The 23,513-nt window shown below is 47.7% G+C and overlaps 1 protein-coding gene across 3 annotated transcripts in view; it reads right to left on the bottom strand.

Annotated features, from left to right (window-relative positions):
* Positions 1–23,513, bottom strand: part of nrg3a (neuregulin 3a) — a 312,192-nt gene that overhangs the window by 105,503 nt on the left and 183,176 nt on the right. For all 3 annotated transcript variants that reach the window (XM_076743950.1, XM_076743952.1, XM_076743951.1), the window contains one exon: positions 20,809–20,938. In XM_076743950.1, coding sequence (XP_076600065.1) covers positions 20,809–20,938 — 130 coding nt within the window. The remainder of the gene's footprint in view (positions 1–20,808; positions 20,939–23,513) is intronic.

Genomic DNA, 23,513 nt, shown 5'->3' with positions numbered 1-23,513 from the left:
TCTCTCTCACCTCTATTCTTCAACACCTGTTTACACGTGTGAACCGGGACACACTGACCACATGTCCACATTTGCACCTTTGGCGCACACGCCTGCTTCCACTGACACACAATCACATGACACGAGTCCAGTAACGTGACGATATCTCCGTCGAGCCGGCTTCACCATACAGGCTTTCCACTTCTGGTCTCAATTTCCTCCAATTTCATAGCGCAGATATAGACGTTCTTATAGTAATTTAAGTCTTTCATGGTCTCAGGCGGTACAAAAGAGGCTCATCGTTCTTTAAAGCAGACCATGCGCTCTGCCTTGTTGCTGAACGTTTTCAGCTTCTCCCTCAGAACATGACGTAAGACAGTGTGTGACCGTTCACTGCAGTCACGCCTCCCGCTCCCCTTCATCTTCCTCTCCAAGTCAAATTTAATGCACAGCGGAGAGCTCGGCGAAGGGCTGATGAGCTGTGGGAGGGAAGACACCTTTCCTCTTGACGCTGTTCTTTAGCATTAATGCTATGTTAGCATGACACAATCAAACCTATAGTGTCACAGTGATGGGAGGAAATCTAAGTGCTTTGTGTTACTAAATTAGGAATCTACGGTCAATAGCTACACCAAAATATGTGTCGAAGTCCAGAAAACTGCATTAAGACTCAAAGACATATTCTCATCTGTAATTCTGCTATAATAAGAGCAAGAATAAGAACATATTTTGAAAATGAAGAGCAAGAATGAGTAAGAAAGAATGTGTGAAGTGCAGCGTCAGAAGTATTTCTGGATGGTTCTTCAGGTGCTTCCCGTCTTTGCAATCATCAGTTTGCTGTGCAACACTTTTCGGACATCGAACTCTTTATGTCTCTTTAATGATTGGAAACAGTCTTAAATTACCCTAAATGTGTCTGACTTGTGGCTAATTGTCTTGAACTGGATATAAAGCATTAAACATCTGTTTCCCACCACAAAGCGGCTCCTTTCCTCATTAGGCACAAGTCGCCTTCCTGCAGGCATTTTTCTGCACGAGCGTGAACGGAGGCAGTGGAGCACAAAGGTGTGTTATTGTGCACAGGTGGAGAAGTGACCCCCTCACCGACCAGTGTGCTGTGAATATCACTGCACAGCCAAACACGCTTCAGGAGATCGATACACACACACACACACACACACACACACACACACCCTGTTTGGTCACGTGTGTGACACTGTGTCCTGTTATCTCTTTCTATATCTCTATCCATCGATTCCTCAGAGACTTCAGTGCAACACACACCTGCTGTGTGCTGCAGCGCTGTGTAAGTGTACGCTTGGCACAGACATCACATGCCTATAGACATGAGAAACAGGCGGGCGGAGTCGGAATCTGCTGGGAGAATGTGTAAAATATGAAAACGGCTGCTTGCCTGGAGAGTTGACACGCGCTGACGCTGGGACATAGACAGTGATGCGTCCAAGCGTGCTGAAGCGCACCAACGTGCACGGACATGCATCAAGTCACCACAGGTGGCATTGGTTTGGCTGGATGCCATGAGCCACTGCTGACACACAAACTAAAGCCAGACCTAACCTCAGCCACAGTCTAAGCCTCAACCCTAACATGTGATGGATACCACGTGGACCAAGTTCTTGTCTCCAGATGGAACGTGAGTCACCACAACGTGACTGTCCAAACTAGTTCTTGTCTTGTCAGCCCATAGCTACACGACCAACGCATGAGACCAATATTTCTACCTTTAATCCTTAAAGTAAGTCTTAACCCCTGTGAGGATCTGCTGTGTGGACCCAGAAAGTAGGTGAGTCCCCATAACGTGACCACGTGAACCGCTGCAGGCTATCCTACCTTTACAAGTGGCTTGGCGGCGGCTGAAATCAATCCATTTATGAAGAAAGAAGATTTCGTTTTGAGAGACCACAGACAGCGAGAAGAGCCAGCGGTCAGACTGAGGAATGGATGTTATTTGCACAGTAGGTCAACATCTCGCTGGATTCCCTGCAGTGAGAAGGGCAGCGTGGTCGATGGTGATGACTTCATTCACTGAGTCGATTTAAGGCCGGGGACTTATTTCGCAGGGAGACGTTTTCATTTCCTGGTAGATCTTAACTCCGAAATGAACGAAAGCCACTGGCAGCAGGAGCGCCATCTCCTACAGGCAGAGTGGGCTCACAAATATTTGACTGCATCGCGGTCTCTGGAGAGGATGAACAAAGGCAAAAATAGCCTCCACTGGGGCAGAGAAGTCAGCCGGGCCTCTGATCTCGCTTCAGGCGTTTTGCTTCAAGTCCTGTAAATTTGCTTTTCTGCGTGTTTTGCATAATTTTGCAAACAGCTCCTATAAGTTAGCAAAGCATATCAATAATTTATGGTGGTACCACAGCAAGTGTGCCCTTTACAGACGAACCCACAAGCCTTTACAGGACTGAATATGTGGATTGGTCTGCTGTAGATCTGGTTTCATGTGGACTTCAGATGGTTCAAAAGAAGCACATCTGCTCTGCACACAGGGCTTAACGTTTCATTCCTCCTCTTCCTCTGCCTCACGCACCTGGTGGAAAACATGGGGAACCCTGTGTACTGTGAAATACCACCACATACACACGCAGTGACTGGGAGAGTACTACACAATACCCTTCAACAAATGTCCCGTTCCTCCCCCTGAGCGCTGAACTTGGCCGAGGTCTTTATTCTTTAATTAGCTCTCTAGGAGTGACCGGCTGACCCGATGTAGGTTTCATTCCCTCGATTTCTCCCACACACACACATAGAAATCCACACTCAGTGCCTCTGCCGCTCTCTACTGTATTCAACACCAACGTGACCTCAGTGTCAGGCTCACTCCACTCCTCTGCACATATTTACCCACAAGAATCCATTTTTATGACTCCCAGGTCTGATCCAGTCACCGGACGCTGAGGGCGAGCTTCACTTCATGATTCTTTGGTTTGGATGACATGAACCGAATCCTTTGGAGCCCAAACTGGTTCTTAAGCAGCTGTTTGTCATTATAGTCAGTACATCCAACATGCTTCATATCAAACCCGAACTGTATTAACTCTATGAATTTGTATATTTCAACATGTTTGATATTGTCAGTTTGACGTTAACGGAGTGGAAACCAGTGTGTGCATGAACACACCTGATCAGCTGAGAAGGTCATTTATGGGGTGTGACCAAGTGCACTGTGACTGAAATGATGACAAATGACTTGATGTGTCTTTCAGAGATTAAATGGCCGATTTTTGATTTGTGTCATGCCTCAACACCAGTTATTAACATTATTTCATTAACGAACAACCACGATGGTGTAAAACATAAATAAAGAGCTAATGTGGGGCTCTAATCTGCAGCATGTAAGAAAACAAACAACACAACTGAAAAGATTCGTAGAAAAGATAATGAATGAGCTCAGAATAGAAGCACATGGTCAACAGTTACAAAGTGAACTTCCTCTTCTTCTTCTCAACCAGCTGCTTCCAGCAGCTGAATTAAAATGTAGGAGGAAACTCCTCAGAGAATCTATTAAGGTACAGGGAAGAAAGCGCAGCCTGGACATGCTTTGGGTATGTTTCATTTACCATCCCTGTAAGCAGCTGGTCACAGCGCAGCTTCCAAAGCTTTGATGTTGTGTAATTATGTCTCTATAGTGTACAAAGTGAAAATACGCCATTATCATCCCTATATGCACACATATCACTGCATAATTACTGAATGTACGTTGTAAGGGGAGTAAAAAATAATAAGTTCAAGGTTTCTTCTTATTCTCTTTCTCTGAATCACATACATGATTATTTTCTAGCCGTCAGGGAATCTGAGATCACAGCTATTAATCCTCTCTGAACAGTCTTTACAGAAACACTCCTCACTACATACACTCATCGCATCAACATGATTGTTACGCTTCCTGGCAGTTTGAGGGTCAAGACGATGCGCTGACAGTGATTTTGATGGAGCACGTGTGTCGTTCTGACATTATTTTAGCAAACAGATTTTCTATCATCACACTGGGAGACATTAGCAGCCGCTCCTGTGAGCTCGCCAGTTGCTATCAGCTGATTTATAATACATATCAAAGCTAATCCCACTGACTTCCGCCCTGCGCTGCTCCATCTGCAATGCTGATCGATCTGCCCTTTGTATCTCCATAAGCCGGTCTGCCGTACGCTAATAGACGAGGTATAAAGTTACTTTGTGACCTTAATAAAACCTTCACTTTGTACTTTAGCTCGCCGCTGCCTCCTCAATCAAGCAGCTCGGCGGCACGTCGAAATAAAAGCAAATACCTGAGCTGCTGTGGACACTGTAAATCTGTTCAGCATCCAATCCGCTCCTTCCATCCTTCCTGCTTCCACATTCTGTTTGCTGTGCATGATGCTGTGACACAAGCCGTCACATAAAAATGCCAAACCTCTTCGATCTCAGGAGAGAGAGAGGTGTGGTCGGGAGGTTCGTGCAGGAAAGGATTCAGTCTGAGCGTTTTCCAACTGCTCTGCTGAAAATGTTGCAAAATCTCTCCTGGAAGGAAAAAATGTTTTGCCTTCACAAAAGGTCCGAACCCAAAGGTCATTGTGTTTCAAAGCAGGATTTCTCCGCTCGGCGTTCCGCAGGGAGCCGCCACACAGGCTCGAAGAAAGCTTTCTGAACTGCTGCAAGGTCTTAATACTGAGTAACGTTTTGAAAATTTAGTAATTAGCAAGTCCCACCACTGGGCCTTCAGAAAAAGAAATAATGGTAAAACTTATTTCTTTGGCCCTTCCCTCATTCCCAGAGCACAACAAAGCATTTAGGTTGTATTCACAGCTGACTTTTCGGGTTTTGTTCGAAGCTCCATTTGAGGATGAAAGTTTGATGAAGCACTCTCGTTTCCTTCCTTCCTTTGCCGATGATTCACTGCAGTCCCACTGCAGGAACACGGGAACACGCCACCAGGACTGAGGACGGCGTGTCAGTGCAGCTCACAGAGTCAGGCGCCTGAATCCCACGAGCGTCTGCTCACGACGCTCCGCAGAGCCGAACGTGAAGACGTCACGCAAAAACACTTGATTCCTGCAAGGTCAAGACGGGAAGCACCGAATCACTGCGCGTGTGTTCGCTTCGTCACGTCAAGATTAAAAGAGCTATCTTAATTGTGTCTGGGACCTAGACTGCAGAAAAATTTAATGAGTCAATTTTGGATTTTCAGCTCGTAATTAATGCCCAAAGCGGAAGGTTTCTTTAAAAGAATCTATCTTTGAGTGTAACATATGAAATAAAGGCAAAAAACCCACCACAGTAGCATTTAAATCACCCTCTGCTGCATGACGCCATGACATGTTCTCCTACTGGACTCTGTCCCAGGGTTCAGCTAAGGACAGGGAGACAGACAGAAGGACGCCTCCAGTTTGAAAGCAGTTAAGGTTTAATGTTAATTGATAGCACTAAAGGTCAGGTCATGGCGTTGACCGCGAGGTGGTGCAGCTCGCACTAAAAGACAAAGAGCGTGGTTGTAAATGTTCTGGCTGAACACCGAGCACTTCTGTTTCCTAGCTGGTCAAGTAGGAACCGTCACAGGAAAGCACCTGTAAAATCATCAGCAACTTTCTGAAGCATCCTGATAACGTCTCCATGAGAAAGACACAAGAAAGGTCCCAGAGCGTCGAGGGCGAGAGCGTTTCATGAAGACGAGCAGCAGAAAGACAAACTGTGCACAGTGAAGAGCACTGAGGGTGAAGCTGCGTGTCATCAGCCTCAGACAGCTGACGTCACGCAGAGACACAGAGAGAGCACAGACTGGTTGAACGGACCCAGCAGGGTGTCCTTGGCAGCTGAGTCCTCATTACATGCAGGGTTCTAAATTAACTTTTTTGATCACCAGCCAATGTGGCTGGTGACCTTCTAAAGTTACCAGCCAATCAGAATTTCCACTAGCCAATTTTTTTCCCGGTGAAAATAAGAGATTATGAGTGCCACTGAATACATTTGATCATTTTATTTACATTGTTGGCATGAAAAATGCACAGAAAGTACAACACATGAAACAAAATATACACAGAAAGTGCAAACATTTAATTTATACAAACAAAAAATGCTGTCAGATTAATTATTTTATAGAAGACATTTTTCTAGTAAGTATTTAGTATCATTACATTCCTAATAAAATGTATTTTTCCTTTCAACTTAAAGTGTTTCTGCTTTCCTTCTTTAATAAGAAATATATATAAGTAACAGCCATGACTTAAACACTTGCATTGGTAATAAACTGAATTATGTATGTACAACTAGAAAACACAAACAGTGCAGCAGTCAGTACTGCAGACTCCTTCGGCTCTCCTGATGACTTCGGGCACTCTCATGGTCCTTTACTGCCTCGACTTTAAAAGTATTAGTCCCCACCACAAAATTATTCGTCTTGTTTTTTTCTTTCGTGTACATGCGGCAGTCCTTACAAAACATGACGGCATTTTCGTGATCAAACACAAGCCATTCACGACCTGTCAGCCATTTAGCGTTAAACTTTCTTTTCTTCGTTTCGCACGCTTTGTCGACATTCTCATCCCCTGCCTCCTTCCTCTTCTCCCCCCAGACGTCTGTCCAACCACCGCAGCATTTAGTCTAACTTTACTTTTTACTTTTAGCTAGCTCAGTCTCCTTTTTTACAGTTCATACGCCGCCGTTCATTCTTCTTCTTCTTCTTTGTGTTTGCGTTTCCGTGGTTTCTCGCGCCGGTTGCACTACAGACTGTAGTGTGCCTGCGCACAGCCAATGGGCGTCTTGTACGTCATCACGTAGCATTACGACAGTGTTCATGGGAAATGTAGGACGGACTGTCAGGGGGACAAATGACCGAGAACTGTAGAGCGGCTCTGACTGACACGATTGCCTAATGCATTACCGGCCAAATTGGCTAGTAAGTTTTTATTTACACCCGCCAATATGAATTTTAACCCGCATTTGGCGGGTTGGCGGGTGTTAATTTAGAACCCTGATTACATGCTACATGTTAATTCTATCTGCGTTTTCACTTTCAGCGCATTCACACTGGGAGTCATTCAAAGCCGAAATTTGCTTGGTTTTGAAAGCGGAGTTGATGGACAGTTTCGTCCCATAATTCAATGCACAATAGAAAAGAGGGAGCTAAAATTAAAATCAATTATGGGCGACGGATCATGAAGACGATTGGTTTGGAATGACTCTGCTTCCTGTTGGTGGAGTTTTCAGATTTTCTAAACCGGCTGAGCCAACGTGTCGTTCTTATGGCTTCAATGATGAGTAGGAAGAAGAGCACGGTGTCCCTCCGACTGTGGGTGAGCGCCACCTCAAGGACACGCGGTGTCCCTCTCTGTCAGAGGGGAGACATTTTTGGAGCTTGAGTCCATTTTGGCCGACGCTCAGTCCTCATCTCTCCAAAGGGCTCTTTGGGGGTCAGGGTGTGATTTCAGGGTCAGGGTTGGACGGGGCTCAGGTGACGGCTGGGATGAACCAAGCTCTTTAACTGTAAACAGTACTGGAAGGAAGTACTCTGAGCCAGTGTCCTCGGACGCGTGTCCTCGGACGCGTGTCCATCGTGTCCACTCCTTCATGTGGACTTTGGTGCCTGTGTGCACGTTTGCTTCCATGTTCCTGTGAGGGAATGTTTACAGTCCGTGTGCTGGTGTGTTTGTGCCTTCATGGGTGTGTTTGTTATCTTGTGCATGCCATTATATGTGTGTGTGTGTGCGTGTGTGTGTACACGTGTGTGCGCGTGTCAGGTTGAGCTCCACCAACATGAGAAGTACTAGACTTTGACACGGAAGCTTGTCGGCATCCATCAGGATCACTGCCATCATCTTCTCACAGCCTCCCAGCCCTGCACCTCCTCCCTCCTACTCCTCTCTCCTCCTCCTCCCTCCCCTCCCTCCTCCTACCTCTCTCCTTCTCCTCTCTCCTCCCTCCCCTCTCCTCCCTCCTCTCTCCTTCTCCTCCCTCCTCCTTCCTCTCTCCTCTCCCCTCCTCCTCCCTCCTCCCTCCTACTCCTCTCTCCTCCTCCTCCCTCCCCTCCCTCCTCCTACCTCTCTCCTCCCTCCACTCTCCTCCCTCCTCCTTCCTCTCTCCTTCTCCTCTCTCCTCCCTCCCCTCTCCTCCCTCCTCTCTCCTTCTCCTCCCTCCTCTCTCCTCCTTCCTCTCTCCTCTCCCCTCCTCCTCCCTCCTCTCTCCTGCTTCCTCTCTCCTCCTCCTCCCTCCTCTCTCCTCCTGCCTCTCTCCTCTCTCCTCCTCCTCTCTCCTCTCTCCTTCTCCTCTCTCCTCCCTCCCCTCTCCTCCCTCCTTCTCCACTCTCCTCCCTCCTCTCTCCTCCCTCCTTCTCCTCCCTCCTCTCGCCTCTCTCCTCCCTCCTCTCTCCGCCTCCTCATTCCTTCTCCACTCTCTTCCCTCCTCTCTCCTCCCTCCTCTCGCCTCTCTCCTCCCTCCTCCCTTCTCTCTCCTCCTCCTCCCTTCTCTCTCCTCCTCCTCTCTCCTTCTCCTCTCTCCTCCCTCCCCTCTCCTCTCTCCTCCCTCCTCTCTCCTTCTCTTCTCGCCTCTCTCCTCCCTCCTCCCTTCTCTCTCCTCCTCCTCCCTTCTCTCTCCTCCTCCTCTCTCCTTCTCCACTCTCCTCCCTCCTCTCTCCTCCCTCCTTCTCCTCTCTCCTCCCTCCCCTCTCCTCCCTCCTCTCGCCTCTCTCCTCCCTCCTCTCTCCTCCTTCCTCCCTCCTCCTCCTCCCTTCTCTCTCCTCTCTCCGCCTCCTCATTCCTTCTCCACTCTCTTCCCTCCTCTCTCTTCCCTCCTCTCGCCTCTCTCCTCCCTCCTCTCTCCTCCTCCTCCCTTCTCTCTCCTCCTCCTCTCTCCTCCCTCCCCTCTCCTCTCTCCTTCTCCTCTCTCCTCCCTCCTTCTCCTCCCTCCTCTCTCCTCCTCCTCCCTTCTCTCTCCTCCTGCTCCCTCCTTCTCCTGCTTCCTCTCTCCTCCCTCCTCCTCCTCCCTTCTCTCTCCTCCTCCTCTCTCCTCCCTCCCCTCTCCTCTCTCCTCCCTCCTTCTCCTCCTCCTCTCTCCTCCCTTCTCTCTCCTCCTCCTCCTCCCTTCTCCCTCCTCCTCCTCCCTCCTTCTCCTGCTTCCTCTCTCCTCCCTCCTCCTCCCTTCTCTCTCCTCCTCCTCTCTCCTCCCTCCCCTCTCCTCTCTCCTCCCTCCTTCTCCTCTCTCCTCCCTCCTCCCTCCTCTCGCCTCTCTCCTCCCTCCTTCTCCTCCCTTCTCTCTCCTCCTCCTCCCTTCTCTCTCCTCCTCCTCCCTCCTTCTCCTGCTTCCTCTCTCCTCCCTTCTCTCTCCTCCTCCTCCCTTCTCTCTCCTCCTCCTCTCTCCTCCCTCCCCTCTCCTCTCTCCTCCCTCCTTCTCTTCTCTCCTCTCTCCTCCTTCCTCCCTCCTCCGTCCTCTCTCCTCCCTCCTCTCTCCTCCTCCTCTCTCCTCCTCTACCCTTCTCTCTTCTCTCTCCTCCTCCTCCCTTCTCTCTCCTCCTCCTCTCTCCTCCTCCCTTCTCTCTCCTCCTCCTCTCTCCTCCCTCCCCTCTCCTCTCTCCTTCTCTTCTCTCCTCTCTCCTCCTTCCTCCCTCCTCCGTCCTCTCTCCTCCTCCTCCCTCCTCCCTTCTCTCTCCTCTCTCCTCTCTCCTCCCTCCTCCCTCCTCCGTCCTCTCTCCTCCGTCCTCTCTCCTCCTCCTCCCTCCTCCCTCCTCCCTTCTCTCTCCTCTCTCCTCCTCCTCCCTCCTTCTCCTCCCTCCTCCCTCCCCTCTCCTCTCTCCTTCTCTTCTCTCCTCTCTCCTCCTTCCTCCCTCCTCTCTCCTCCCTCCTCTCTCCTCCTCCTCCCTCCTCCCTTCTCTCTCCTCTCTCCTCCTCCTCCCTTCTCTCTCCTCCTCCTCCCTCCTCCCTCCTTCTCCTCTCACCTCCCTCCATCACTCGTCCTCGTCCTCGTGCTCGTCTCTCCGCTCAGTAACGAGCTGACAGCAGACAGACGGACGTCAGACAGACCTACAGCACATCAGGACGTCTCCTGACACACGCTGGCTTCAATCTATAGCCAACTTGACCACAGCTGGAAGAAGGAAGGGCTCCTCTTTGCCGGGTTTCAGCCTGAAGCAAAGCATTGTGGGGCTGCAAACCCTGAAATAGTTTCTCCACTCTTGGCCAGGCACAAACAGCCCCACAGAAAACCAAAAAAAGAAAAATAATGGCTCCATTATTGGCGATGTTTGTGCAGCACATGATTATCGTTTTATAGCCAGCAGTGTTTATGTACACACATAAACGCAACCACCCACACGAACATTTCCACTCTCACCCAGACGTGCATACACCAACTCACGCAACAAACCTTTATACGCAGTAAGAAACATGTTATATGCAGATTAGGGAGCAGGAAGAAGAAATCATACGAGTGTCTGTTCAAACTATCTGCTCAGTTGAGACAAATGATTTCAGCATTTTTCATCATTTTCGGCTGCCGGTATTAATATGTGAAGTAGGTTTGAGCTCCGTCGCCTGATTCAGTTCTCATGACTCAAAACAAGTCATGACTAAGCAGCATGATTCACATTTCACATTTATTTATTACTGATTCTATGAAGGCAGTCATAAAATGGCACATGCTTGTTTCTCTAAAGTATTGCTGCTATTAATATCTGTGGGACGTGAATCCCATTTCCTCCCTGTATTGTGAGTGGGCAACAGGAATTTTACGCCTGGAGTCCAAACATTGTGTGCAGGTTCTGAGGTTATTTTTGGTATGCTCAGTGAAAGTATGTGTTTGCTCGTGGATGTCAAACTGTTTTAATAAAAACCTTTTATGCTTTTAAAATCATAATGCTGTAAACCAGGACACCCGGAGCCGAGGATCTGAAGGAAACTGTAAATCCTGCATCTGCTGGCACAACTTGGTCTAATTTAGAAGTCTTGGTCATCGTTCTCCATGGAAATAAGAACATTTTTCCTCACTAAGCTCATATGTATATGTATATATATATATATGTATATATGTATATATCCATATATGTGTGTGTGTGTGTGTGTGTGTGTGTGTGTATGTGTCATCTGGGAATGAGGCTTATTTATACAGGAAGTCTGACAGTAGACTGCATTGAATTGTGGGATGCTAACAGCTAAATGACATCAGTAGCCCGATGTCAGTGTGCAGATAAGGTGGTTTAGATAATCTGGCTAAACTAGCAGTTCATTAGGATTAGTGAATGGGGGTTTGGTCACATGACCATTTGCACATGAAACAAACACTGACTGCCTGTGATGTTGTTTACTCTGATCTTGTAAATTCATTCTTCGCCTTGGGAACGGTAGCTTTCCCCACAGGGTTCAGCTGAACGTGACGTGACCGGAGGCCACAAATACTTCAACATTTACTTTAAGAGCCTGAAAAACTACATCGCAGTTGAAACAAGTGGGATTAAGACCGACGGGACCTCGCCGAGTGACACGACCTCGCTCTCATTCCTCGGTCAAGCTGTCAATAATAAATGTCTGCTCAGACTTTCAGAGTAACATTTCTCAGCATTTCAGGTGACGTCGCAGTTTGCTCTCGTTCAGGCATCAATCGCTTGTTCAGGTTTGGGGAAAGATTGTGATACTTCCTGAAAACAAGCAACACTGAACATTGGTTCAACTCAAGAATGGAGCCCTGGTCTCCTGGCTGAAAGGACCTGGTCTCCCTGCGTACTGTGTTGGCCCTTCACCCTGTCATTATCGCCCCCTGCTGGTCCTGCAGCTTCACACATACCTGCGCTTTTCACACCTTCACTGTCCACTACACACTTGGGCGGCTAAAGCCACAACAGCTCATGGAGCGTCAGGGTTTCAACAGGCCATTTCTGACTTTCAGGTAAGCTTTAATTGGAAGAAATTGGAAAAATGCAGCATAATCAGACAATTCCATGGCCTGTAGTTGAACGAGTCAAAACGGCCATTAGCTGAGCGTCAGCGTGTCATTGACCTTGACCGGGTTTTGAAAGAGGAAAGCATTAAATATTCATGAGCACTGAAGGTAGGAGGAGGGCTTGTGTATGCAGAGGTCGTGTGTGAGTCTGTCCTCGTTATGGTTGTGAAACATCTGTGTGTGTGTGTGTGTGTGTGTGTGTGGGCGCCTCGTTATGTGCTGCATACACTACCTGTGTGTGTAATCAAGCCCTGCTCTTGTGAGAACACACTGACAGAGGGCTGCTTCTTGTTAGCCGGTGTGGGAGACAGACGTGTCTGGGCTTGAGGCGCCGCTGCCATTTCAGAGTGAAGAGCAGCTGAGTGAGAACTCACATCAGCAGGCAGGTGTAGCTCCCAGGTAACACTGGACAACCCGACCGGCTTCATTTTGCACACACAGCTTGTCAGCCCTATTATTCTCTGTCCCTTCCTCTGAGCCTTTCTTTCTTTTCTCAGCAATCCTTGATGTAAATATGTGTTATGTAGATTTCACCCTGCATCTCCTCCTTCTACAGCCACAGTCGTGTTGCTTTTCTTTCTTCATGTGTGCTGAAATTCACTGCTGTGGCCCGAGTTCAGCGTCTGGGGAGAGATTCCCTGAGGCAGGCACGTCTTTGTGGTCAGCTTTAAACTTCAAAAATCAATAGTAATTCTCTGTGCTCTCATTTTGTGTTTATTCAGAGTTCTCCATCCTGCAGGAAGGGGCAAGGCAAACTCAGTCAGAGTTTTGGAGGGAAGAGGAGGGTTCATTTGCCTACATTTGCATCCCATTAACACATCAAACCTGCTGACTTGAAAGGGATGCCTTGATTAGGAACAGCACCAAATTACTGTATGTCTACTTCCTCGCTCCTCTCTTCCTCTTGTCCTCTCACTATCTCCTTCGCTCGCTCTCCTCTGCCTCACCGCTGAGTATTGTTACTGTACAGTACACAACGTGTGTGTGTTTGTGCATCATTATGGAGGATATGCTGGAATATCCCTCAGCCTTTGATGTGTCAACACACTTCCTGTAACCTCATCTCTGTCTCTTGCCGTCTTTCTTGTTCTTCCTCGGCTTTTGTCTCACACCACGAGTTCGGGATCTTTCCCGGCTTCCTCAGAGCATCACTGACAGCGTTGGCAGAGCCGTCTAATGTTTTAAATCCACATGTGCTCATGTGTGTTATGTTTCCTGGCACTCCTACAAATTGCTGTACACATAACCGAATGCACAGTGCCATAGTATGTTAAAGATGAGCTGACTGTGGGGGTGTTGGAATACAAATGTGCTCCATATCGCCACTCACTGATTTATGTAATGAAATACATCCTGGCTGTCACTCACTTCAAAAACACAGCAGGAGCTCAAACGATCGTTTCTACCATCTGCTTTCACTGCCTTCCATACCATGAAGCAGTCTGCAGTGAGCTCCCCCAGCTGCAGGCGGCAGAACATGGAGAACAATTGGAGAAGAACATCGTGGAAACCTTAAATCCACATTAATATCGCTAAACATTTTGATTCAGCATGGACGTGTTCCTTTCTCTGGCACTGAAAACCCCTAACTTGCCAACTTGCCAGTGGACCAATCAGAATTCCCGCTGAGCAGACAAACATTGTGCAAACTCACATAATACATAATAAAATGACGCACAGGACGTCTAGGATATTTGATGGACAGGTGAAAGTGAATGAAGCTTTGAATCAAATCAACTTCCTTAATGAGTTCGTGAAAATGAATCAGTTTCATCACCATGAAACATGTAGGAATGTGGCTTCGAAGCTTCAAACACAGCCTTGGTCTTCCAGCAGAGAAGACAGCTGGACATCACTTCCTCACTGAGTCTGCACCAGGAAGTCTCCAGCAGAGACAATCTTAGCATAAATACTGTTGTAGTTTGTTTCCTTCACACTGATTTACGCAGCAAGTTAACATCCGTGAATACTGTTTGTGCAGCTTCATGATTTTAATGTAAAAACTGTGCTTTCAGTCCTTCATTCTTTCTTTGCTGCTGTGTAAAACACACTTTTACTGCCGAGCATTAATACAGTCTGTGCCTTGAAATCCTGAAAATGAAATTTCTTCTCGCTGTATTTTATCTGACTGCTTTAAGATATTCTTTATCAAACCGTCTTTAAAGACCTGCAGTTGGCGGCGTCGGGGTCCAGCTGCCACGGGCTGCGAGGGCGATTCACAGGAAGACGCCGCCGTGATTAATGCTCGTCATTAGTCTGAGCACTTCTATTCATAACGGTGTTGAATTTGATAATTATTTAAAGCTTTCAGGGATTATCATCTGCAGCGCACGCTCTCTGTCACACCCCTTCACTCACAATCATACGTGTGTTATTACACCGACACAACAGCACAGAGCGCAGCAACGGACAACAGGCAACAGACAACAGGCAACAAACAACAGACAACAGGCAACGGACAACAAACAACAGGCAACAGACAACAAACAACAGACAACAGACAACAAACAACAGACAACAAACAACAGACAACAGGCAACAGGCAACAGACAACAAACAACAGACAACAGGCAACGGACAACAAACAACAGACAACAGGCAACAGGCAACAGACAACAAACAACAGACAACAGGCAACAGGCAACAGACAACAGGCAACAAACAACAGACAACAGGCAACAGACAACAAACAACAGACAACAGGCAACGGACAACAAACAACAGACAACAGGCAACAGACAACAAACAACAGGCAACAGGCAACAGACAACAGACAACAGGCAACAGACAACAAACAACAGACAACAGGCAACGGACAACAAACAACAGACAACAGGCAACAGACAACAGACAACAGGCAACAGACAACAAACAACAGACAACAGGCAACGGACAACAAACAACAGACAACAGGCAACAGACAACAAACAACAGGCAACAGGCAACAAACAACAAACAACAAACAACAGACAACAAACAACAGACAACAAACAACAGGCAACAGACAACAAACAACAGACAACAAACAACAGACAACAAACAACAGAAAACAGAGTCACTGTTCTCAAATGAGCATATTCATAATGTTATGTTTGTCATAAGGAGCCTGAACATTGTTACACACACACACACACACACACACACACACACACACTCTGCATATGTGTATGTTTGCCAAAGAGCCTTAATTGGATACTCTGTGCTGTTTACCAATCCGAGCGAGCTAATGCAATTGCACAATTAAACTTGTTAAATCTTGCTAATTAAAGCTAACAAAGACGTCAATACAAATCAATTGCATGTCGAGAAGCTGGAGAGTGGAGGAAATGGCATCGAGGGGTTGGCTCATAATTAGAAAATCACTGGTTGATCAGATATACACCTCCTGCAGGAGGAGGAGCTCAGAGACGAACGTAGAGCGAGCACACGTGTGATTGGCTGTGCTGAAAGCAGCACGCTCACATTTAAGAGCTGTCATGATCACAACAATCAAACAAATCTGGATGAATTATTACTGGCTGAATTTGGCTAACAAGCACGATGAGTTGTGTTCCTCCGCCTGTTGAATGGAAGTCAGAGCTCTGCCTTCAGCTCACCGCTGCAGTGAAACGACAGCATCTTCCTGCGGTCGTCTTCAGCAGTCAGCGGCTCCATGAAAGCAGTGAGGCCAACCACAACAGCACCAACAGGCTACAAGAGGCTGAAAGGTCTGTCCAGCTGCATAACTGAGTAATAATTCTCTGTAGTTGTGGAATATTAATAATAAGGTTGAACAGGACACGATGGCTCACTCGTCAGTGCAGCATCGACTCATTAAGGCGTCACTGTGCAACTGAAGCAGCGCACAGTGACACTGATGTTTGCTCACCATCGCTCGCCCTCTGACCTTCTCCCAGTCACCTGGTTTCCTGGTTTCTTCTGGTCTCCTTCCCTCCTTGGCTTCCTCCCCGGCACGCTCAGCGCTCCTCTCAGCGTTTTGGAGGATTCATTGGTGGAAGGCGACGCATTCTGGCCATGCGGCCTCTTATCTGTTTAATTTTCTCCCACCTCCAAAGCATGCCACGGCATCCGCCTTGTTTATTACTGTCAGAGAGGCACCAGTCGAACTCCCACTGGTGTGCCATTATTATCGCACAGATGGCGATGAGGGTTGAGAGAGAAAGACGGAGCGAGGAGATGAAGAGAAAGCAGGGAGAGGGAGGGCACGGCGAGCAGGAACACAGCAAGGAGGAGAGATTGAGAGGTGTTTTCCATTTTAAGAGCAAACACATGGTTTTCTGAATGTCGGCAGGAGTAGATCACATTCTTTTCCCTGTAATGACAAAGACCTGTGGGCTGCTGTCTCCACACATGCACACACACACAAATGTGCATTTTAGCATTCCATATAGTGAGCGTCTGACACACCTTTATCCCAGAGGCTTTCTCCTGTCAAGGTAAATCCCTGCTGTCAGAAACAATATGGCACAGAATGCAATGACCTCTCCATATATTCCTTGACTCCTGCTATGCTCACTGCTCGGATGTGGGGGGTCTCTTGGGGTGACAGACAGATGCACGTGTCCTTCCACGTGACCAGACGAAAGACGTCGGGACCCTGGAGAGCGACATTTTCACACTCAGGGAAAACGACTCATGTTTATTTCCAAGTTTGAGCCTCAGCATTAAGGCTGCATCCCAATTTGATGGAAAACGTTCTTCATCGAACATATTTTCTGGGTTTTCAGGAGTGATTTGGTGATTGGTCTGACAAAACGTGGTGAACTCTGACTTACAGTCACGTGCGGGTGAACGGGTGAATGTGACGTGTTCGACCGGGAAAGCACGACATGCAGTCCACTTACTGTGCAGAGCTGCTGGGTCTGTCACTCCCACACGCTTCAGGTGTCTGCTCTTTCATCACATGCCTTTTAATCCCCTTGTTTACTGGCAGCTTATGTGTGTGTTAATGTTTTCAATTTCATGCAGGCTTCTTGTTAATTGGCTCACCGGCGTGTTTATGTGTGCGAGCGGTGAAGTTAACGTTATGTATTCCACTGAGCGGCCACTCTCCGCACGTACGAGGCCCAAATCAATCCGGCGGCGCCGGTCCGTGGCCGAACGCTTTGGAAAAGCCCGAGGTCATCCTGGAAAAGAAAGACTGGAGTCCAGAGAGACAGGCGACGGATGAGGAGGATTGTGAGCGAAGGAGATCTTCTAATTCAGTCACAGTTTGGTTTGATCATCTTTGCTTGTTTTGGTTCTTTACCTTCGTTGAGTAATGTTCAGGTTATCTGTGTGTTTCTCTCACACATATTTCATAAAGGCCAAACTTTCTGTTCCTTTTAGAACAAGCTGCTGCTGAGTTCATCGTCCTTTAATTGAGTCGCCAGGAGACAATATTTCCTAAAATATGATGCTTGTAGGTGGAAGACATCTCTTGCGGGAGGAAGCTGTGATGAAATAGGTGGATGATGTAAAAGAAGAGGAAGGAGGATGAACAGCGAGGGACAGACGTACGCATGAGGACAGCAGTGCTTTTGTTTGATGTCCTCATCTCTGTCGAGCAACAGAAAGAGGAAAACAATGGATGTCACTTCTGGTACAAATATCCTTGAGTCATATTCTGCTAATCATCTCTGTTCGGGATCCCTGTGCGATGAGAGGCTGACACACGTCGAGCCTTCACAGCTGATGTTTTTAAAAACATTAGCAGCGGAGCAGCAGGAGGATTTTCCCGTTTCTTCCTCAGCTGGTGAGAGTTCAGCTCTGCCACCTGCGGCAGTCTGGGCCAACAGCTCAGCTTCCAGCACACAAACTGCCAGGCGAGTGTTTGTGTCACATATCTGCTCCTCCACTCTGCAGAGCGCCCGAGTCAGACCCCGTCTCATCGGTGGGGGCTTTGCAGGGATCTCTTCCAAACCCCTGCTACCTCCACCTGCCAGGTGAGATTGCCTCTCTATCGCTCTGGAATATCCTCTCAACAGAGGGCAATGAGATGGGCTTAGCTAGCCCTTGTTGCTAACTAGACTGAGGGAGACCCTCGTTGTTCAGTCGCACCAGCAGCAGGAAACAAATTCTAAACACGCCGGAAATCGAATCCAACGCACCTCCAAAACCAGAAAAAATGAAGTGTCCAGTAAGAAGAGGAAGAGCTGTAAATCCCCAGGTCCTCTGGCTCAGCAGAGTGACTGAGACAATTAGGATTTGGATTTGTTATTCAGAGAGCAGCACAAAACCCAGAGTGTTAAAGCAAAGAGAGAACTGATGAGAGTAAGAGCACACAGGCAAAGGGAAGGGCAGACATTTAAAGAGACATCATTTGAGCCAGTAATTTACCCTAAAACTATCATTAGACTTTTTGTTCTTTTTGGGAAAATCCTGCTCAGATGAGAAAGCAGTTAATCAAATTCAGCATCACATACTTCAGAACGGGACGCCTTGGCCTCTCGCCATCTTCTGAAAATATTATCTTAGCACACTGACTAATTTACTGGTTAGCTGAGCACTAATGATTGAATGCCTGACTATGTTGCCTGAAGCAGTGAGCACTGTACTGTGTGTGTGTGTGTGTGTGTGTGTGTGTGCGCGTGCATGTGTGTGTGTGCGTGCATCAGAGCAGGCCTTATGACTCACGTTGAATCCCCCCCCCCACGTCCGCCCCCGTGGGTCGACAAACACGACCAGCGTGCAGCGACAGCGCTGAACGGCGCTCTGGGGGACGATCGGGGGGGAGTGGCGCTTGATGCTTGAGTTACGACTCTTTGGAGAAAATCATTGAAAAAGGATCAAGTTTCATCTCGCGAATAAAAATGATTAATTGTGTGACAAATAACGGCACAAACCGGCTTAATTTGTCCCCATTAAACGTCCGGATTGATCACACTATTACAACCTGATTTGTCTCAATTTGTTGTGAACACAAATTGAATCAGATTATGCATTGATCCGGGGCCCGGGGGGGGGGGGGGGGGGGGGTAATCTGTCATTCTCTGCTTGATGAGGATAAATTAATCTCTAACAGCATGTCAGCTGAGGTGCACTGATCCTCTTTCTCCTTTCATGGTGAATTTGGTGATACAGTATTTACCTTCTATCTTTAGTCTGTGAGCAGCTTTTCTCTCGGGGCGGGGGGGTCACAGAGTCACTGCGGGGGGGCGAGGCTGACCAGAGTCAAAGTAAGTTGACTGATTATTAATTATGCTGGAAAATAGACGTCCAGCAGTTTGCTGATGGGATCCTGCTGAACTTGATTTCACTGAAACACTTTCAGCGTCATCGTTAATGACGTGGGGGGGCGTGGACTTCAGCAGGGGGGCGCTGCTATAACAGACTGAATCATTACCTGAGTTCATTTCAAAGCACAAACTGTAAATGTTGGTTTTGAAGCGCCGAGCACAGCTCATGGCTTCACTGCGATCTCACAGCCGTTTGATGCTCCTCGTCTTTCCTTCAGAAAGCTCATCGAGCGACGAAGCAGCTCAGATCAACACTGCACATTTCTCTCCCTCCTGTGCCTCAAGACGATGCGTTCAAGGCCGTCTCGGTGTAAACCTCTCTTTAACAGCCACACTTGTCCACAGCTTATGTTGCCATAGCAACGGAGGCGAGAACAGGAGGAGGTGAAAGCCCTCCCTCGCCTCCACCACGTCTCGGTCTGCTCCTCTTATTCTGCCTCCTTTTCTCTCTTTAGCTTTGCTCTTCAGGAGACACATCTGTGCTGCTGTGGACTTTATGTGGACTGTTGACGACAGGGACAGTGAGGACAATACAGTGGACACTGCAGAGGCCAAACTAAAGAGGGACGTTTATCAACTCTATTGGATGGAGCAGAGCAAAGGACTCTGGGTATGACTGAGCCTGGCTCCCTGAGGTGAGGACGCAGCACTGGTCCCAGTTCAGAGGACCAGTCAGGCTGTGTAAACGTCTAAACACCTGTTTGTGTGTGTGCACGTGCACGCACACGTCATGTCTTCTGTTTAAATGTGTGCCTCTCTCTCACACACGCACAGACACACACACACACACGCACACACACACGGATGCACACCCAGAGGAGTCAAAACAGGCTCTTTGAAAACAGGTCGGGTGGAAGTCCTGCGGTTAGATTTTGGAAAAAAGTTGTTCAGGGACTTAATTAGTAAAGGACCAAATCTGAACAGGCGGAGAGCCACGAGCTCACTGTCAAATCTGGGACAACCACACACACACACACACACACACACACACACACACACACACACACACACACACACACACACACAGTCTTCCACCAGCGAACAGAATGAAACGAACTTCACAGGAAATCAACAGATGAAAAGTTTGTGTTTGGAACACGACTAACCCGAACAGCTGACAGCAGCGAGCTCGGACTGGAGCTGGGATGCACAACAAGCATCAGACCCTCCACAGAAACACTGCAGATCAGTGTGAATACGAGCTGAGCAAAGCTGCAGCAGCTGAAGGAGCGAGATACAAACTTCACAGAAGCACCTCTCAAACCCTCGCATGAGGCCAAGGACTGCTCAACATCTCAACACGTAAAATACAGAACAGCTCATGAACTTCTTCACATTCAGTGATAAAGGATGAAGCAGCGGTCAGACGTCAGCCAGTCTTTACAGCGACCTTTGGTGTGAACACACGCGCAAACACACGTCAGTCACATGAATAAAGTTCAGATCATCAGTTATCTTTAAACGTTGTCTCAAACCAACCAACAGCATTCAACACAAAGTCTCATCAGAGTGCACGGCGGCCACGTCACAATCTACTCTGAGCCGCACCCTCAACGCTCCCGCTGGACGCTCGGGAGAAGAGTCAGCAGCAGGAGCAAACGACCACGTCCAATGAGGAAGGAGCAGAGGAGAGGAGAGGAGGAGGAGGTCTTCCAACAACAAGATGGACAATAACCACAGTTCAGTCACTTACTTGCAGTGCTTATGAGGCCCGCTGAGCGTCTCGATGACAAAGCATTCGCCGCCGTTGAGGCAGTAGGCCAGGTCCTTCTCATGGCAGGGCTTGAAATGCTCCGAGTGCAGCGGAGGGACGGTGGGAGACGCTGCGGGACAAACAAAGAAACTCCTGTTAGTCAGAAAAAGCCTAAAAATATATATTCTTTCATTCACTCTTCAACAATCGGGCTTCGTGAGTGTTAATTCATCTCTCTGTCCTCCAGCAGCCTATCGCTCCTCAACATCCATTATCGTCTCTTCAGACTTCAACTCTGCAAATAAATCATCACATCAGCCCAAACTGCAGCGGACAGAAAACGTACAGCGCGTCAGTTTTCCAGCAGAGGCGACTTCACTCCATCCAAGGATCCATAAGGAGCGTCTGCACGGCCTCATCACATACAGCACGTTGTGGATAATACCCAACACACTACTGTTTGTTTAGACCCTGCGGTGTCACCAGCACAAGATGGATGGAGGACGAGTAATAATCTGTCCTGCTGTGATTAATACTCTGTGCTCTCACTAGTGCTGTTGGAGAGCTTGACTTCTCCCAGCGATTTATCACAACATGCATGGCTGCTTGTGAACAGCACACACTGGTGAGGGGATCTGCTCAGCGTGCCTTAATGGATGATCTTATCACTGAAATTAATAAGTGAGGCACCAGTTGCTTAAGAGGAAATATGGAAACGCTAAAGTGACCCGATCTTAACTGTAAAATCACGGCGCAATTAACGGCGTTCTCGGCACATTTGTGCTTGTTGGAGGATAATTCAGAAAACGGAAAAAGATCAATGAAAATGTAGAGATTTGGGCGAGTTCATGGGCAGTCATCCATCAGCAGTGCTCTGAGAGGCTGAGATGCAGTTGGTCGGGGCACGGCTTTCAGACGTGGGGAGAAATCAGATCTGCGCCGCTGCTGATGTTCTTATTAATACCAGACCAGACTGCTGACTGTTTCCTTTGTGCTTACAAAGAAAAATGAGTCTGCTATGAGGGCTCTCATCGGCCGGACCGCGGCCATGTTTTTAAAGCAGCTGGATGAACGGCCCCGGAAATCAGCCGCGCTCACAGGATGCTGTTATTACCACCAGTATACTGATTACTGTCTGAGCGGCTCCTTTAAAGGCGCGTGGAAGATAAAACACCCAAATGAACTGAAGATGTCTCAATCAGGAGATAATAAGAAATTAATAATCAGCAGAGCTTTGGTGAAGGGGGGTACGGATCCCTTCATCAGCAGGACGAGGTGCGTGTGGTCGGGGGTGGGTAAGTGGCTGTAGGGGGACTAGCTTCCCTGTGAGAGGGTAAGAAGCTGAAGTGCGTCAGCGGTGAGATGTGGTTTAATTAGATGAGAACGTCAACAGGTTGGACGTGACGACAAAAGGGTTTTAATTCATGTGGTAGCTTGTTTAATAAACTGTATGTCAACTTTGAGGAATTCTTTCATTCAACAACAACTGCTGCAGCAAATTACAGAGAAGAACTGATTTCACACATTCAGGTCAGTTTGCTTCTGCATGAGCCTTCAGTAGACATAAAGATGTCATCAGGGCATCTCTTCAGTGAAATCTTGGCTTCCAAATTTCTGGAAACTGATGGTTTCCAATACCAGCGAACAAAAAATCTGGACATCTCAGCCTTCTGACTGTTCTGCAGTGTTGTGGCAGTGCGACACTGAATCTGGAGTAACCCTTTAGACTGAGCATTTGTCCCATGCAACTGTGCAAAAGTCAACTTTTAGACTAAACACTGAGAAAACAGTGAGATTAAAGCCAAAGCTGCATTGGACTGATCAAGCATCAGTGCGTGATCGTGAGCTCGTCTCTCTGGTAATGGTGGCTGCTCTTCATCAGGTGGGGTTGAAGGTCAACCTTCGTGTGATAGTGAACAAACGGACATAACAGGAGGCTGGACGATGTAGTGGGACCAATTTTCATGAACGTTTGTGTGTCACCAAAAGAGTTCTTTGCATATTCATCCAAGATGAACATTGTTCTGGCTGCAGGTCGAGTTTGACAGCTCATTAATATCACCTGATTTCATCTGACTCTACATATTATGCACACCAGATGGAATCATAACGTCAGCATGACAAAACTAGAGCATGAACACGGATCTGAGCAACAACACAACCATCGACTTTTTTAAAGCTTGACTTTCCGCTTCACGTGGATTCACAAGAACATAATGAGATTAAATTCAGTTTGAAGAATGCATTTTCTTCTATGTGCAGCTGTCAACTAGAGAGAGACAGAGAAAGAAAGAAAAGTGGTATTAAGAGGGAATTGGTAATGTGACGGTGCCATTCGGCACGCCCCGACATGACTCCAGTCTGCGCACACACACACACACACACACACACACACACACACACACACACACACACACACACACAGAAACAAAGCTCGCCATCACAAAGCGCTGCTGTGTCTTTCTTAGCACTTGCTCAGCAACACAACTGGATTTTTTTTCAAACATAAAGGATTTCCCTCCAGACATGATTTCATGCTTGGACCGGGCTGTGCTGTTTTGTTAGTCCTGGCGATAAGTGACAGAAGCGCCATTTGTCGTCCTCTGCCTTTGTTTGTTGTTGACAGAGTTGTCACAATGCACTGCAGGTTGTTCAGCTTAACACTCGTCACCTGTCAGCTCACACGCAGTATGCACTCAAAGAAT

This window comes from Chaetodon auriga, chromosome 11 (assembly GCF_051107435.1).
Source record: "Chaetodon auriga isolate fChaAug3 chromosome 11, fChaAug3.hap1, whole genome shotgun sequence".
NCBI lineage: Eukaryota > Metazoa > Chordata > Actinopteri > Chaetodontiformes > Chaetodontidae > Chaetodon > Chaetodon auriga.
Note: the sequence above shows the minus strand (reverse complement) of the source record. Positions and strands in the feature narration are given on the sequence as shown.